Here is a 17,799-nt window from a genome sequence, read left to right on the forward strand (position 1 = left end):
CGGACAGCGCCCCGCACCTCTCCGAGCTGAGGCCACACCATGGGCCCGCCCCACACCCCATGGCGACTGCGGCTGCACTGGACGCGCACCTGGAGTCCCAGGGAGGAGCCCACTGCCCGTCGACCCTGGGTGGGCCTGCAAACGCTTCGTCTGCCCGGAGGCCCGCACTGCTGGCTGGCGGGAGGATAGGGCGCTGAGAGCAGCACCAACTGCGGGACAGCAACATCTAGGCCGCTCCCTCCAGAACCCAGGCCGGGGTGTCTAACCGGGCACTTCATCACATTTATTTAGGTGGCTTCCAACGAAGCGCACGCCCAGGAGCGCGCTTGGCGCGCCCACCGGCTGGACCGTGTCTGCCGCCGGGGGATGGGGGGGGCTCCTCAAAGCTGATCAGAGAAAAGCCACGCCTGGCACAAGGGTGGCACGGGGGAGGCCGAGTGCAGCTGAGGGGACGGTGGTGATGTGGCCGGCTGAGCTCAGTGCCACAGGCCAGTCCAGGAAAACGGGCAGCGGAGGAACTCTGTGATTCTGCACACACGGCCCCCGCAGAGCCTCACGGGGATCCCCAGTAGGTGCAGAAAGGCCCGGAAGGAAACCTGGCCTCACATCAAAGGGGAGAGTGTGGCGTGGCCTTGACCAGGACTGACTGGGAGTGAGGTGACATCCCCCCATGAGGACGCCAGGTGAGGGTGAGAAGAGTCCTACGGACGGCAGCTCCAGAAAAGGAACCCCCGTCAGCCACGTGCAAGGCCCCCGCATGCATGGTACACAAGAAAAGTCAACCCCAGTCAGGAAGAGATCAGAGCCCGGTCCTGCTCCATGGGCACCGCGAGGGGCTTTGTTCGGAGCACCCGAGACCCGGGACCCCCCCCCCCCCGCCTCTTCCCCCCACCAGCTTACGGACTGAGTGCCTGTCCTGCATGCAGAGCATTTTGGGGCAACAGCCCCAACAGGGCACGTTTGCCAGGAGGCTGAGCCGGCTCTCAACTCCTGGCAGGCACAGAGGTCACCACCATGGCCTGGGACCTGCCATTACCATTAAGACCCTACAGGCTGGCTTGACAAAGGGACAGAACCTGTCCGACGAGCAGCTATGCCTCCTTTTTTGCGGGAGACCGGGTGACCGGCAGGCTCCCGGGGCAGTGTCCCTGTGCGCAGGGCTGCAGTGCAGGGACAGGGTGGAGGGAGGGCAGCTCGGGAAAGCCTGCAGGGTGTTAGAACACTGTGTGGAACCCCAAAACCAAAAGGCAGCGTAAGGCCCCGCCCCTCCATGCCCACATGGAGACTGGGAGACGGCCAGGGGCTGCTGGTCAGTGCCATCGACCCCCACAGAGCAAGAACAGAGGAGCACTGCCCCACACTCCTGGCCTGGTCTGTGTGTGACATCAAGGCCATTCTCCTGCAAAAAGGGTCAACGTGCAGCAGCATCCCCTAGAAGGAAGGACCAGGGCTGTGACGGAGAGCTACGCGGCAGACCAGCTTATGACCGGAGGTCCTCCCTGCCCCCAAGACGTGACGAGCGGGCAGGACTGCGGCCAGACGCCTCTGGCTGCAGACCAGCAAGACTACTGTCCAGGAACAGCCTGGTTCCACCGGGTGCTCTGTCCCCAGGTGACCACAGAGACAGAAAAGAACGGGGGCGGCCCAGCGCTGCTCTCTCCTTGCTGCCTCCAACCTCAAGTCCCCTCCAACAAAGTCCCCACGGGGCCTGGACACCCCAGGGCAGCTGTCAGACACTGGTGTATGCTCTCCAGACACAGCCTCCTTGCTGGGGGTAGGGGCTCTGCTCACAAGGGTGCCGCAGTTAGAGCGACAGCCTGACACCTACCCTGCAGAGACACGGTCAAGGGTGGGGGAGACCAGCACCAGTCCCCGAGAACTGGGCTCCCTGACCGCAGAGTGACTCAGCCGGCCCCCGCTGGGATGGAGGGGCCCAGACACACCCGCAGCCCGTGCTGGCACCAACGTCCCCTCCCTGAGCGAGACTGGGCAGAGCTGCCCGCGCCCCCAGCACCCAGAGTCCCGCGTCTTCGTCAGGTGCAGGGTGCCCACCTACCAGGGAGCCCCAAGCCCAATCCTGCAGCTTCAAGACGAAGGTTCTGAGGACAGAACTCCACACCCACCATCTTTAGGTGCTGTGGGCTGACACTGAGCCCAGACCCCAGGATAAGGCCGAGGACACGGCCATCCCCACGACAGTGGGTGCAGATTCCAGGGCTCACAGGCCTCCGAGGTGCGGCCCCACAGACTCGCTCCTTCCAATCTAATCTCCAAGAGCTGTGCACCTGCTGCGAGAGCAATGCTCCCATCCCGAGGCCTCCTTACCTGCCAGAGCTTTCTCATAGTTCTTCCCCATGGCAATGAAGTTCCGGAGGCTGGGGTTGAACTGCTCCATGATGGTCTGCGAAAAGCAAGAAGAGAAAGGGCATGAGTGACCCAGGTGACCTGGGGACCCCGGGAGTGTCCCAACAGGAGGCGAAAATCCATAGGTGGAGACCACAGAGCCCCAGTCAGGCTTCTGGACTCCAAACCCCAGCCCCGCCCTCGGGCAGACCCCCCAGGCCTCATTCCACTGCCTAGGAGGGCGGAGGCAAGGACGTGCTCTCCGGATCGAATAAGCAAATATACAAAGTGTGCGCCTGGCATACAACCGGCGCTCAGAAACGCTGCTGCTGAGGTGCCGTCACCCCGTCTGGAGGAGCTGAGTCAGCCGAGGAAAACCCTCCTGCCGGCCACACACAGCGGCTCGGCCCGCCCAGCACCCCCTCCCGCAGAAGTCTTCACTCAGCACATCAATTACCAAACGTCAGCTCCGATTAGAGGGACCCACAGCCTGATGTGCAAACACCAGGCTGTGAATAAGCCAGCAGGCAGGGTCTGCTTGCCCAATGGACGGCAGGTCTTTGTCGGAAGAAATTAGATTTTCACCACGAAGGCCAAATAAAGGTTTTAATTTCAAAGCGTAAAAACAGGCACCCGAACCCCAGCGGAAGGCGAGTTGCGCCGGGCAGCAAGGGCCGAGGCCGAGAGCCAGCCCAGACAGCAAGCACGCCGCACGGAACGCTCAAAGTAAACCCGTCTCATCCTACGTCTTCAGGTCCATGATTACAGCAGCCGTCTGTCTGATCTTTCCTGAGGATAAGAGAAAACAGGAGACCTGGAGGGGAAACCGCCTGACCCTCCCACAGACCACGGAGCCCCAGACGCTTCTCTGAACCGAAGCTGGGTGCCCTCATCCCCAGCCCCGATCTGTATGCAGCTCCAGCCCCAGGAACGCCCCTCCTGCCCCTCTCCTTGCCCTCGGCCAGTGGGAAGGGCTCTGCGAGCTGCCATCCACCCACCCCGGGGTGCAGCCAGGGGTGTCAGCACAAAGGGACGGAGACCCGCACTCACAGGGGATGAGGCCCTGCATCGGAGCTCCCACCTACTCACATACGTCGCTGGGCCCCAGGCTCGTTGAAGGGGTGCCCACCAGGCTCCACACCACGTGGGGAACAAGGAAAGGAAACACACGCAGCCCGATCCACAGGGTAGGTGTGCCTTCCTGTCTGGAGGCAGCAAAGGCACAGGCCTGCTCCACGCAGCACCACAGCTGAGAGATGCAGGGGGACACAGCAGTGACCTCGCCAAAGTCCACCCCCCCCCCCCCGCGGCTGACAGCCTGAGAGCAAAAGCACACCCACACCACACAGCGGGCAGTAAGTGCCCTGAGCTGGCAGAGAGCACGACAGCGGGACACGGGCTCACACAGGCGGGAAGGCAGGGGAGTGGGGCTGCGGGCAGGCGACGGCAGGGCAGAGGCCCAGGGCCCAGCCACTGGGTATACCAGGAACAGCAGAACAGCATGCAGGCTGAAAGGTCGGCAAGGAGGTGAGAACAGGCCAGCCCACCGCCCCATAGCCTCACAGCCTCACCGCCCGCGTGGGGAAGGCCCTGCTTTCCGGAGCCAGATGGGAGGGTCTGAGCAGAGCCATGCGGTCCAACTACATTCCAACTCCGGGAGACTCTCGCTGATGGCCCCAACGGATGCGGGGACCCCTGTTGGAGCTGCTCTGGGATCTAAGAAGTGGGGCCCTTGGGAGATGGGGCCAGGCCCATGTATCCCATACACATGACACGGTGATATGGGGACAGATGGGGCATGCGGGGCGGCGAGGGAGGCAGGCGGGATGCAGGTGCCTGGTCTGGGGACCCAGGAATCTGGACACAACAAATCCAGGGAGTGCCTGGGAGCTGGAATCAGGACGTCCTAACAGGCAGCAGGGCCAGGCATCCGGGGAGGATCCTGAGCAGGAAGCCAGGTTTGGGGGCGTCACCAGCCAGGGGTGAATGCAGGGCCTGTGGCAATTCAAGTTGCCTACAGACCTCAGGGCAGAGAAGCGCTCAAGATTCATGTGTAGCTGCTCTTTGTCTTTTCTCTTTTTAAAGATTTTTATTTATTCATGAGAGAGAAAGACAGAAACACAGAGAGAGTACAAGGATTCAGGGGGAGGGGCAGAGGCAGAGGGAGAAGCAGACTCCCTGCTGAGCAGGGAGCCCACGTGGGGCTCGATCCCAGGACCCCGAGATCATGACCTGAGCCGAAGGCAGACGCTTCACTGACTGAGCCCCCCAGCCACCCCACGTGTGTCTGTTCTGTGAAGAGTTCAGGGTGGGGTGGGGCCCTGAGTCCAGGATTCCAGGGTGCCTGCAGATGGGCACGGGACCGTGTGCTCACGCGTGTGCGCACGCAAGTCCACATGTGCACAGAATTTCAGCATAAAACATGTTTCTCACTGTGGTGTTGGGCATAGGCGTGAGACACTGCCCCAGCGGGCACAGTCAAAACACACCTCGCCTTCCCGGGGCCACGGCCACCCCGGCCCCCAGGTGGCACCCCAGCCTCCTGGCCAGAAGAGGACACTCTGTCCAAGCTCACCCTCTGAGCCCCATCAACACCCTGAGTGACAGCAGGAAACAGGCCAGGAAACGCCCAGGCCAAGCGAGGGGATCGCCGTGGCAGCCCGCCCACACCCTCCCAGTGACACACGGGGACAGCCGCCAGGTTTCGCTCCCTCAGCACGGCGGCTGAGCTCATGCACAAGGAATGCGGGAATGAGTGGGCAGGCGGGATGGGCACTGGGGTGCCAGTCAGGCCACCTGGGCTGGGCAGGGCCTCCGATCCGCTGAGAAGGGCAGGCGGCCAGGACACCAGGCCTGGTCACACAGGGGCCACTGTCACACCTGGAGGCGGTGGCAGAGGCAGAACTGCCCTCTTCCTTGTGGCACTGTGCAGATGCCCACTCCCCGGCCTGAAAAGCAGGCCTCCTGCAGCAGCCTGAGGTGGACACACCGCCCACAGTCACCCACCTGCCTCCCAATCATTGGACGTCCCGGAACCCTGGGTCAGAGGCCTGGCACGGGGCTCCCCTGCCCTTCCGGCACAGCCCGCAGTGCGAGCACCATCGACAGCTGCCCCACCACTGGCTCCCTCGACCAGGACGTAGGAGGGGCCCCAGAACCCACGGAGGCAGGAGCGTCACGGGCTTCCCGCGGTTATCACACGGGGGAGGAGCGTTCCGTGGGCTGTCGCTGGCCAGCCTGTACTGCTTCCCAGAAGGGAAGGGATATTGCGATCCTTTCGTGGGCTCTGCATGGAGGGAGCCGAGATCTGAACACCCAAACCCTCCAGTGAGGGGTCTGTTTATGCGGCGACGGGAAGGGAGCTGCTTTTCCTCGAGGCCGGCCTCACACTTGTCCTGAGACGCAGGGGCCCCGGAGAGCCTCAGGGTGCCAGAGGCGCCCCACCACCCCATGCTCCAGGGCCACGTTCCCCGAGCCAGGACACGGTCCCACATCGGGATCAATGACCAGCGTCTCCTTCCAGCTCTGACCCCCGTGCTATGTAAACAAGAGTCCCAAATCGGCTCGGACGCTGCCGTTGAACTCGGAGGCTGCGTGTTTATGCCCCCCCCCCCCCCGGCAGAATACACACTGAGAAAGGGTTGGAGTGACAAGGGATCTCTGCCGGACACACTCACCAGCTCAGGCGTGCTGTGCAGTCACCCTCCTGCCGGGACATCCCACAGCTGGATGCTGCCGCCCTCCCTGGAGTCTACGTGAACCTCCACAGCAGGGGTGCCCCCAGGGACCCCAGCCATGCATTTCTGTAAGAGCAAAAGGGGGGACCGGTGCCCCGCACAGGCGCTGTCGGCAGGACCCCAGCATGCTGGGAGCCCCGGGAGCCCTCCCACCTGGGTGGCTCCGGGACACTCCCAGCCTGCCTGGACACTCACGGGCATTTTGATTTCCTTTGTGGTCACAGGTCTGCCTGGCCAGTGAGGAGAAAGAGCAGTGAGACACCCCTGTCTCCACTTGGGGGAATGAGGAGAGGGGCCAGCACATTTCTAGGAAGGCGCTCTGCTAAGGGACTTTGCTCCAGCCTGCTCCTGGGCCGCGTCCGGGTCTGCTGCTTGCAGCTCAGGAATTCTGTTTATGCCTCAGCTCTGGTTCCTAATGACCGCCCGCCAGCACCTTCCTGGCAGGGCAGTCACGAAGAGCAGAGTTTCTCTGCTGACAGAGGGGAAGTGACATGCCTTCTGCTTCCCCTCCAGCCCCTCACTCGCAGCGAAAGACGGACGGGGTGGCCGTGGTTGCCTGTGTGCTGTGCACACACGCACACACGGTGTGTGACTGAGCCAGGCTTCCTTTCTCTCTGCGCACTCGACCCCTGGAAGAACAACTCTAGAAGACAAGATGGCGCTGGGACCCCACCTGGCCTTTAACCCCCATCACCCTGCGCCCTCGCCCAATGATCCTTAAGCACCGCTGCCCCATTTTACAGACGGACAGAGAGAGGCCCGGGAAGGTTAAGAGCCTGCCCACCAGCTCTGGGCGGAGCCAGCTGTGGCTTCAAGCGCGGGCTGGCCACACAGCTGAGCGCACCCCTCGCCACACACGGGCCTCCCTGCTACCCCGATGGCTGCCCCAGGTGCCGTCCGTGCGACTCCATCTGCCCTGGGCTGCTTAGGAGCCCTGGCCAGCAACACCGGCACGAGGCGAGGGCCGAGGTGACTTGCACCTGCTCCGCGACCCCACGAGAGGACTGATGTCAGGGTGCCCGTCCCCTCTGCTTACCCAGGACACACGGCCTCCAGCCATGGAGGCGCCCAGCGCCTGGCTGCCCGGGACCACCTGCCCTCACGTCCCACCCCTCACCACTGCAGGGTAAGCAGGCACCAGCCTCCGGGCCAGCAGCCCCAGTCTACTGTGGCAGCCCGCTGTCCAGGAGCTGCTGGGGAGGTGGTGGCCACCCTCCAAGGGGAGGCCTGCCTGCCGCAGCCTCCAAGAAGAGCACTGACTCATTGGGGCCCCGGGCGGAGGGCCCGGCTCACAGTGCAAGACTTCTGCCTGGGGATGGGGGCAGATGGAAGGTCCTGTCCCCCTTTAAAAATAGGAACATCTATCCTGGAGGTCCTTTTTGAAGGAATAAAACCAGCTTGGGGCGTTCAGGGAGTGCTCGGGGAGGGGGGCTTCCTGGAGGAGGCAGATCTCAAGCTGGATCTCACTGGGTTAGAGCAGAGGAAGTAAGACTGTGTTCATACTTGCTCAGAGAATGACTGGATGCGGTGAAGCTTCCAGAACAAAACAGCCACAGGGGTGATGTTGGGAGAGTGGCCAGCAGAGAACAGAGAACCCCCCCGCCCCCCGGGAGCAGGGACAAACTGAGCAGCTCTCCACACGCACCAACTACCCTTTAGGAGCACCAGGACCCCCTCCCCACACCCTCCATGGGACTCCCCCATGGGCCACGAGCCCCACAGCCCACGAGCTCCCCTCAGGTCCCAACTCTCTGCCATAGGCACGTGTGGCCTCAGCCCCACAGCCGCCCACAGAGATGAGGGCCGCACAGGGGCACGGGGAGGCCAACCTGGCCGCAGCCTCCCAAGGAGGAAGCATGACAAGGAGGAAGCATGACAAGCAAGGCGAGCTGGCACTAGGAAACAAGGCACTGGACCGTTCCAGAACACAGAGGGCTAGACTTCCTGCCCCTCCCCCCACCCTGGGAGGGCGGCCACAGGTGGCCTCGCCCCAGGTGAGGGAGGCTGAGAAGCTGCCCAGCAGGGAGGACGTGGCTCGTGCCTCCATCAGCTTTCTGACGAGCCACCAACTTACAATCAAGTCACAATTCATGTCTTTGGCATGGCACGTGGGGGGTCAGGGAGCCTGAGGCCCCAGGAGCAGGGATGGCCTGAGCCACTGGCAGAGCAGCACAGGGACAAGGGACACGATTCTGTGCCCTGTGTAGTCCTGGCCCCCCGCAGGGATGGGCGACAGCCGGCACAAGAACGGGGAGCAGCCGGGCCGCCAGCTCCCCCACTCCCCTTCCAGGGGTCTCGGAGCACCACCATTTCCTTGCTTGGACACCCCCCACCCTCCGGGAACCAGACACACCCTGCAGTAGGGTCCAAGGCCCCCGATAGCCTGGCCACCCATCTCCTGTCTGGGAGACACACGCCCCCCACGCTGACTTCAGTGGGGCTCAGCCCCTAACGGCACCCACGGCAGTCACCTTCCAGGGGCAGCATACTTGCCCCCGAGCGCTGGGCCCCGCGCCAGGGGACCCATGTGCTCAGGATGCTCTCGGTCTGCGCTCAGCACTGAGCCGAAGCCCATGCTCCCAGCCAGCCGCCTTTGGGATAAAATCGCAGTGTGCTCCTGGCGACCTCTTCGCGTCGCCAGAGCCCGAGGACGGTCATTGGCTCAAGGCTGGAGAGAAACCATCACGGCCCCACACATGACCAGCCTGGAACCCTGTCACTCCGATTCGGACACAGGGCACCCAGGACGCCCTGCCGACCATACCCGCGCACTGCTCCTGGGGGTGGGGGCCCAGTGCACACCTGCTAGGGGCTGATCAGTCCCCTGAACACGCGTGAGCTGAAGTCCCAGCCCCCAGCACCTCAGAGTGCGGCTGTACGTGGAAAGAGACTGGACAGAACGGATTAGGTTGAAGGAGGTCATCAGGGTGGGCCCCAGTGCAGTCTCACTACTGTCCTCCTAAGAAGGGATCAGGACACAGACACACAGAGGGACAACCGTGCGGGGACTCGGACACAAGCGGCCGTCTGCCCGCCCAGGAGAGAGGCCTCGGGAGAACCAGCCCTTCCCATGCCTGGCTCTAGGACTCCCAGCCCCCACCACCGTCAGAAATTGGTGTCTTGAGGAAGCCACCGCCTACGGCGCTGTGTCACGGTAGCCGGAGCACCCGGAGACACTGGGCCAGCCCCCAGTCGCCGCATGAAGGCCCAACGCTGACAGCGAAACTAAGTCTGGTTCCTGCTTGCCCGGTTAGAACATTCCGCTGGCCTGTCCTTGTGCCTACGAAGGCTCTGACCTGAGTTTCACAGGCTGGGCTCCCTGGATGAGAAACCACCAGCGAGCGAGCAGGGAGGCCGCCTGGGCAGGCTGGGGAGCCGCCCCCTCCCGCTGCCCTCCGGTGCCGCAGGACGCCCGGCCCGAGGGCGCCGCTGGGAGCCCAAGTCAGACAGCAGCACCGAGGCCTCTGCCTTGGCCTTCCCGCCCTGCCGCCGACCTCCTGCCCCCTGCAGAACTCCGCACTCTGAAAGCTAATGACGACAGCCACCACGCACCCAACGCATTCCCTGTGCCAGGAACTCTTCCGTGGGCCCGCTTACTCGTTGACGAGAAAATGGTGGCACAGAAGCTGAAAAACTTGCCTGAAGTGTGTGGGACTCCCGAACGGAACGACAGACGGCTCCAGGCTTCAGCAGGCCTGTTCCAGCCCCACTCAGCCATGGACCAGCTGAACGGCCTTGGAACACGCTGCTTCACCTCATAAGGCTCCCCTGCCAGCCGGGGACAGCCAGGGCCCCCGTTGAGAAGCTGAGGGATAAAGGAGGTCGCGTGCACAGCTCTCAGCACGGCGCCTGGCCCATGGCCATCGAGGTTACTCATGACTACCAGCAGGCTGGAAGGCCCAGCGGCCCACGACCGATGCTTGGCCCACCCCCGTCCCCAAGCAGAGCCAGAGAGAGACAGCGTGACACACCGACTTCACAGCCCCCTCCCCAGGACTCCTGCTGCTGGCTTGACCATAGCCCCTGGCCGAGAGGTGCCTCCAAGCCACCCCAGCCTGGGGCCAGCAAGGCCCTGGATTCCCAAGGGTAAGATGGCCATGGCCTGAGTGCCATCAGTCTCTGGACTGGAAACGACATGGCTTCTCTGGGCAGGCAGAAGAGAATGAAGGGGGGACAGACAACAGGCCTCTTCTGCCAGACAGTATCTCCCAGGGCAGGGGCTTGACCAGCCCCACAGTGCACTCAGGGGGCGGCAGACGGGCCCTAGGTCTATTTCCCTCGGGAGTAGCCCTTCTGCCTCTGTCACAACCCTTTCATTTCTTTTTCAGATTTTATTTATTTGAGGAGGAGAGAGCGAGAGAGCATGGGGGGGGAGGGGAAGAGCAGAGGGAAAAGCAGACTCCTCACTGAGCAGGGAGCCTGACGCAGGGCTTGATCCCAGGACCCTGAGATCATGGCCTGAGCTGAAGGCCGACGCATCACTGAGCCACCCAGGCGCCCCACAAACCTTTTTTTTAAGAGCCCCGCCAGAAGCGGCAAGGCCACTCTGTCCCAGCAGGTCAGCTGTGACCGTGCATGGGCCCCGGGTGCTGGACAGTGGTCTAGCTCTGGAACGGGGGCACCTGTCCTACACCCCTACTCCCTCCTCACCCCCAATTCCAACAGCAAGATGTTAATTTCTTTTGCAGGGCGGACAGCTATGACATCCCGGTGCATTTCATGGTCTGCTACCTGTGTCATCACCTGGCCCAGGCCTACCTGTGACTGTCCCTGACGTGGCTGGGCAGGGGCAAACCTGGACATTACGTCCACAAACCATTAACAACTCAAAAGGAACAGGGGTCCTGGCTGGTGTCTGAAAGCCTTCTTTGATGGAGAAACAAAAAAGGGTGGGCACAAACAGCAGGAGGGTGTCAAGGCTTGGAAGAACATTCCAGGGACTCGCTCGGGAAAACTGGCCACTGATACCCGATGGCCCAGGCGCCAGCGCTGGGGACACCGGGACACTGAGGGCTGTGAGCCGAAACGAAGCTCAGAAGAACCAGACTCTGAATGTGAAACAGTTTCAAAAAATCCCTACCAATTTATTTCACATGTATTTAAGACAAACACTTCTAAAAATTCTCAAAATAATTCTAAAAAACTGTCCCTGTAAGCAGGAAATTAAAATCCCAAACACGAAGAAAGCACTCCATTCTGACCCGTGGCGTTGTTTCCTCCTGGTGGCCCACACTGGCCATGGCTCCTCTCCGATTCAGGTGCGGGATCCAGTGACGCACGTCCAGACCCCTTATGTGCTCTCCCCCAGGGTGTGCGGTGGCGCCCTGAGGACGTTCCTCTCCTAGCGGAAGACGTCCAGACTGGCCCGCCAGCCCCCAGATGGGCACTGGAGCAGGAAGGGGCACCTGCGGGGACCTGGGAGCATCCTGGCCATCGTGCACCTGCAGAAGGACTGAGACCGTTGGGCCACAGAGCCAGAGAAAGGCCAGGCGAGCCTCCTCCCCACCAGCCTGCAGGAGCCCGAGGGCCAGACAGGTTTCTGGGACAGATGGAGTACAAGTCTGTAGGAGGAGCTGAAGGCAGGACGAGGGATCCTGCAGACGGTGTGGGCACAGATCCCCTGGCCCCCGTCCCCAAGGTCACCTCTTAGAGACGGGCTTGGTCTGGCTCCAGGTCCCGCCTTCCCACCCCAGCCCCTCTCTTCACAGGCCCAAGTGTCCGCCCTCTGTGGGGACCAACACCAAGGCCCCAGGAGGCTGCAGGACCAACTGTGCCCCAGCCAACACTCAGCCTGCCCATGGGCCCCGAGAAAGAGGGACGCGTTGTGCGTGGGGACAAAGACCTGCCACGGCCTCCAGAACCGTGGGGGACTGCGCCACTGCTCTCAGAGCAAACAGCTAGGAGGGCAGACCCCGGCTGTTTTATCCCAAGCCCTGATGCCCCCGTGCTGGCCATAGTCGGGCAGCCACGCTGGTCCTGACTCACCACACGTGGGTCTCAGGGGAAGGCTGGGTTTACTCGGCAGCACGTCGCGTGAAGACAAAACATTTTGCCCTTTAAGAGAAGCCCAGGCACCCACCTCCCTTCAGGCCACTGGCTGGAGTCATCTGTGCCCACTGGGCTGGGGCCCTGACAGCCACCTCCCGTTGTGTAGCACGCTCAGTGCCAGGAGGGGATTGGCTCAGTCCGTGCCATCCGTAACTACTACGGCTGTCATCAGTGGGTGTTAGCACAGCCCCGACAGCCCCGATGGTGCCCCGGTGCTGCGTACCAAGGGGACACAGGTCTGCGCCATGATGAGGACAGCCTCCCCATCCTGAGTGGCCAGGAAGGTGACATAGGGCAGGCCCTGGCTCGGTGCACCTGGGGGCAAGAAAAGAGGACAGGAGCCAGCCTGGCTGGCAGCCCAGGGCACCCCCACACTGGACTGACGGGTCAGGTGTCCCCACTGGAGGATGACAGCACAGGCAATGTCCAGGGTGCCAGGCCAAGCTCAGTGGGGACAAGTAAGCAGGAAGGCCAGCCCTGCCTGTGGCCCACCCAGTCCAGCGGTGACACTACAGGGCTCTCCGGACCAGGACCCAGACCTGCAAACTTAGGAGGAGTGCCAGCCTGCTTCCCTGAGGCCAGGGGTAGGGGACCAGGCCCTCTCACTCAGCAGCTAGTCCTCCCACGAAAGGCTGCCTGTCCTAGGCAGCCCAGCCAACACTTCCATGCCAGGGGAGGTGGGAACAGGGCTGGCCCTAAGGGAGCTCCACCGCAAACCAGGGGGCCTCATCACAAACCAGGTGGCGTCACCGCAAACCAGGCAGAAACAAGACGTGCTCCTGTGGCACCACGAGCGCCTCTCCCTGCTGACAGTATCCCAAAAGCCTAGGGCCAGCACCAGCCACCACTGTGACCTGGAGCCTCAGGTGCCCACGGGTCAGTCCCACGAACCGAGCCAACCTCCAAACACAGGACATGTGTTCAGAGCAAGACCCACAGGGATAGTGCAGGCAAGACACTTGCTCAGAACTCTGGGCCCAAGTGCCTCCAGGCTGCCCTGGTACATTCATCGGCCATACACCAGGCACCCCACGAGCCAGCAAGGGTCCTGTGCCATGGTGCCAACAATCTCTGGGACGACTTGGGTACAAGGAGCTGCCCCAGCCAGACAGCTCAGAGATCAGGGCAACAGAGAAACTGCACTTCACTGCCCTAGCTACTCCAGAAAGGGGGTGGGAGGTGCACCCCTAAAATGCTGCTGAGGGGGGCGGATGGACGCCACGTAGCACACCCAGGAGAAGAGAAGCTCAGACACAGTCGGTCGGTGACAGCAGGCCCTGCTACCTTATCAGAAGATAGGAACCCAACGGGGCACCCCTGAAAGTACCTTTAAAGCAAACAAGCCGCACACGTGTGCATGCACACGTACTCGCGTCCACACTCACACATACACGGCATACACACTCGCATGCACACGTGTTCATCCATGCAAGCACACACACGCATGCGCGTGCACACAAGTGCGCACGGTGCTGTGACTCCTTGCCTCCTTCCCCCAGCAGGCACTAGCTCTGCTCCTCCCAGCAGGCATTTCCGTTGCCAAGGAAGTGCCTCTCAGGGTCCACTGCACTTTCTCCAACCGGGGGCCCACCGAGCTCCATCCACGCCGGACGCCAGGCTTCTGATGACAGCAAACGCTTTGGGGGGACTGCCCAGTCGTGGGTGAGGGGAAAGCGGGTCTGAGGTCAGCGGCACAGAGCTCCCAGAGCTCCCCCAAACTCCCACCTGGAGGAGTGGGTGGGACACAGGGGAGGGTAGCCGGCAGCATCTGGGCAGCCAGGCCACTGTGGGAAAAGCCAGCAGTGGGCTCTCACCTGCCCAGGTCGGCTCCCTCCCGCCAGCGCCAACACCCCCACCCAGCGCAAGCCCTGACCAACGGCACCGGGGTGTCAAGTCTGACCAACTCCCAGCTCCAGGAACCCCACGTCACCCACCACCCATAGGGCAGCCGTGGCACGGCCAGGCCAGCTTCCCCACAGCAGTTATGGGGTGAGGACGACCAGACAGCCTCTAGTTACCAGCCTAGCCCTGTTGACCAAGCCCCAAAGCCCCACCACCATAAAGCAGCACACCCAAGGCTCTCTGAGGGAGTCATTCTCCTTAGGCGGCCCCCGCTCCCCACACCCTCGGCACAAGCACTGCTGCTATTCCTGGGGAAGCCGCCAGAGCTGCTGCCCCAAAGGCTCACAGGTCGGCAGAGAGCCCCAGCTTCCCTTGGTAGGTAAGGCCCTGAGAGACACCAACCGACGGCTGCTCCCCAACCCATCCCCCCAACCGGGGAAGGGAGGTCAGCTACTGTAGAAGTCTCTTTCCGGCACGTAGGGTCACTCAGGGGTCTCTCCCAGGAGGGCTGTGGCTTGGGCTTAATCCTGAGCAGTAGATGCCTGCCCCCGTGCCCCTCCGTCCCTCGCTCCAGGCAACCCCCAGGCTAGGTCTCGGATGCCAGGCTCTGGTCTCTGCACCTCCAGCACCTGAAGCCCCCCCCCCACGCTTCTGGGCCCTCCCTAGAAGGCTTTGGTGCGTGTCCCCCTGCCCCACGTCAGAAGGGGAGCTCTCAGGGGACACACGGAAGCCGTTCCGCTTCTCTCTCTGCACCTCTCGTGACGTTCCCCGAGGACGCGGCTCCCACAGGGGCTGGGCCACCAGGAAAGAGGTACAAGTCCGTGTGGCTGATTCTTCCAGGCACGAGTACATTCTATTCTCACAGTTCTAATCAGCAAGGCCAAGGACGAGCGTCCCTGCTGGTCCCTTCTCTGCCAAGGCAAACAGCGCTCAGAACTGCAGCTGGAACGGTGCAGGGCCAAAGCAAACAGCTGGGCTGCTACGCAGGGGACACCGAGCGGGGCCACGGCCCGACCACGCTTCCGTAAGCCCCCGACCCAGGCGCAGAGGCAGCACGGCCCCCCGGAGAGGACGGAGGACCAGCCAGGTCCACCACCGGCGGCTCCAGCGGTGCCCCGACTGTGCCTCGGTGGCCGGTTTCCGCCGGGCCAGGGTGCCCACGCTGCCCCACCCGTGCCACCCCGGCAGCAGAACACTGAGCTCCCCGGGGACGGAACACAAAAGGGTAAGAGAGCGCCGGCACTCGAAGACTCGGCAGTCGGGCCACAGAGCGTCAGAGAGCACCGCCTGCAGAGCCCACCTGGCGGCGTTGTAGCGCGGGCGCACTGTGACCAGAAGTGGCTGCGGGGGGGGGGGGGGGGGCACGGCCCTGCGGATACCGGACACGAAGGCCTGCCGTGGCCAGCCTTGCAGAGCTCGGGGCTCTTCGCCACACTTCCCCCACGTGAGCTCACGAATCAGCTGCTCCACAGGCACAAAGCACAGGCTCGCCTGTTGAATGTGTACACCCGACACCCTCCAGCCGGGTTCCAGAGGGGTTCACGGTCCTCACACCCAGACCCTACTAGCTTCCCGCTGCCAGCCTGCCAGCAGATCTCACTTCGGTTCTCCAGAGAAATCACAGCTCCACCTCGAAGATGCTCAGCCGTAACCGCACGCCTCACTGCCCAGTTTATAAGACTTTTTGTAAGGACGATCCTGGGGCTCCCCAGAGTGAAGCCACGCCATGCACCCCTCGAGATTCTCACCGCGAAAGTTCCTGTTTAATGGTTTCATGGCAGAAGCAGGGAAAATAGGAAAGAGATCCTCTGGCCAGCACTTCCCTTCCACCCCCTGCAATAATGAGCAAACGGTTATGGAACTAATGACTAATAATTTAATAAACCTCCCTTCCCTAACAGCGTTTGCAGAGCAACACCAGCAGAAACGTATGCCGCGGATTCTCTGTGACACCAAACACAAAACCCCAGAGGCTGTTCCTTTTACGTGCTGACTCCTCATAAGCCTCTGACTCGTGTTTACCGGCAGCTCTAACATGGCTCCAGAGCTGACTTAGTCCAGCCCGACCGGCTCAAAATTCTTCCCGTGATCTAGCTGTAACTTTAAAATCTCAAGTAGAAGCTGTATTAGAGGACAGTCTGCCACCTGAAATCCAGCTGAAAGCAAAGGGGCCCCTCAGGAAGTCTTGCTGCAGCTGTCCAGAGCCTGAGCGAGCTTATGGGGACGGCTTCACAGGCCACTGGCTAAAAAGGCACGGCCATAATTGTTTAATACAATTAGAAACTGTTGCTCCGCCAGTGCCTCGCAATCCCGCTTAGTGGCGGTGAACCAGCAACTACCACGCAAACACCAAGCACCTCAATCTCCCAGCCCACCCATTAACCTTCAGACACGGTTTTGAAATCAAGCACAGCCTTGTAAGAAGCCTGCTGTGGACGCCCAAGGCATGAGTCCCCCTCTTGAGAACACGCCCGCGTGGGGCTGCAGAGGGCCTTGAGCCCCAGGAAGCCTGGGTCTGTTGTCCCTGGGGTGAGGGTGCACACTGACACAATGGATGCTGGAGAGAAACCCAAGCGCCTGTTCATGTGGACAAGGCACAGAATGACCAGGGAGGGGGCCCCGGAGGGGGTCTCCCGCCAGGGCTCTGCAGCCCTCAGATGTGACAGTGTGCAGAGGAGGACGCGAACCCCACTCTTCACACACATCAGAAGCAGAGGCAGGCGCGCCAGCCTCCTACACAATTAGTCTACTCCTCCGCGGTTACATAAGATGATGGATTATCTGTCCACCCATCCAACCTGCCCGCGCGCGACCTCCCACCTGGGGCCCTGTCCATGACTGCCCGGGAAGGAGTTGTGCAAAGGGAAAGCCTGTTGACAAGAAAGTGCCCAAGGGCTTGCGTAACCGCGCCTGGAGGGGCCACCACGGGACCCCCACGCCACCCGGGGCGCAGGGCGACGGGCGGCGCGGCACGCGGAACCCCTGGATCCCCGGGGGCCCCCGCCCCGCTCCACTCCTGTCCGAGGGCCCCGTCCCCCGGACGCCGGGGCGGACGCGCAGAGGGGCGCGCGGGGGCAGCGCGGGGCTGTCGGAGCGGGGGCGCCCGCGCCCACCTGTGACCGACTGACTGGCGCCGGGTCTCCGCGGCCGCTCAGAAGACCCCCGAGGCCCCGGGGCCGGCCGGGTCGGCCCCGAGCGCGCGGGCGGCGCGGGACTCACCTTGTAGACATTTTCCGTGAGCCGATGCATCTCCTCTGTGCGCGACAGCGACATGGTGCTGGTCCGGCGGCACCGCGGAGCGGAGCGGGGGCGCGGGCAGCGGCGGCAGCAGCGGGCGGCGGCGGGCGGCGGCGGGCGGCGGCGGCGGGCGGCGCGACGGGCGCGGCAGGAACGAGCAAACAGCGCGCGGAACCGGACCAGAAACGCGGCGCCCCGTCGGCGACCGCTTTTATAACCGTCCAGGCCCCGCCCCCTCAGGCCCCGCCTCCCGCGCTCGGATCACCGCCCCCGGCCGCCCGCCCGCCCCCGCCCGGCCGCACCGCTGCCAGGCAACCGGCAGGCCCCGCCCCCGCACCGCCCTTCCCATTGGTGGGTTCGGGAGACGGGGGAGGGGGTGGAGCCCGCGGGCCGGTTGCAGGCAGCGATTGGCCGGCAGCGCTGTCGATCGCAGGGGAGGAGGTGGAGGCGCTTCGCGGGCCGCGGCCCTGGGAACAGCCTGGGGGCCGGGCGACAGCCGGGCTGGGGGCGGGGCGGCGTGGGCCGGAGGCGCTGGAGGAGGGGAGCGGAAGGTGGGGGAGCGGGGGCGCTGCGGCGAGCGCGCGTGGGGGCG

General features: G+C 63.2%; 1 protein-coding gene across 6 annotated transcripts in view; it reads right to left on the minus strand.

Moving 5' to 3' along the window:
- BAIAP2 (BAR/IMD domain containing adaptor protein 2) overlaps window positions 1–17,374 on the minus strand; it is a 66,613-nt gene extending 49,239 nt beyond the window's left edge. For 4 of the 6 annotated variants that reach the window (XM_087854012.1, XM_087854016.1, XM_087854015.1 and 1 more), the window contains exons 1-2: window positions 17,190–17,373; window positions 2,326–2,401 (exon numbers count right to left, since the gene is read on the minus strand). In XM_087854012.1, coding sequence (XP_087710138.1) covers window positions 2,326–2,401; window positions 17,190–17,243 — 130 coding nt within the window. In that variant the 5' untranslated portion in view covers window positions 17,244–17,373. Of the gene's footprint in view, window positions 1–2,325; window positions 2,402–17,189 lie in introns of all 6 variants that reach the window. The other 2 variants (XM_087854017.1, XM_087854018.1) reach the window with 1 other exon arrangement.
- Between the last annotated feature and the right edge of the window lie 425 nt (window positions 17,375–17,799).

Source organism: Ursus americanus, chromosome 23, assembly GCF_024610735.1.
Source record: "Ursus americanus isolate L20-20 chromosome 23, mUrsAme1.1.p, whole genome shotgun sequence".
NCBI lineage: Eukaryota > Metazoa > Chordata > Mammalia > Carnivora > Ursidae > Ursus > Ursus americanus.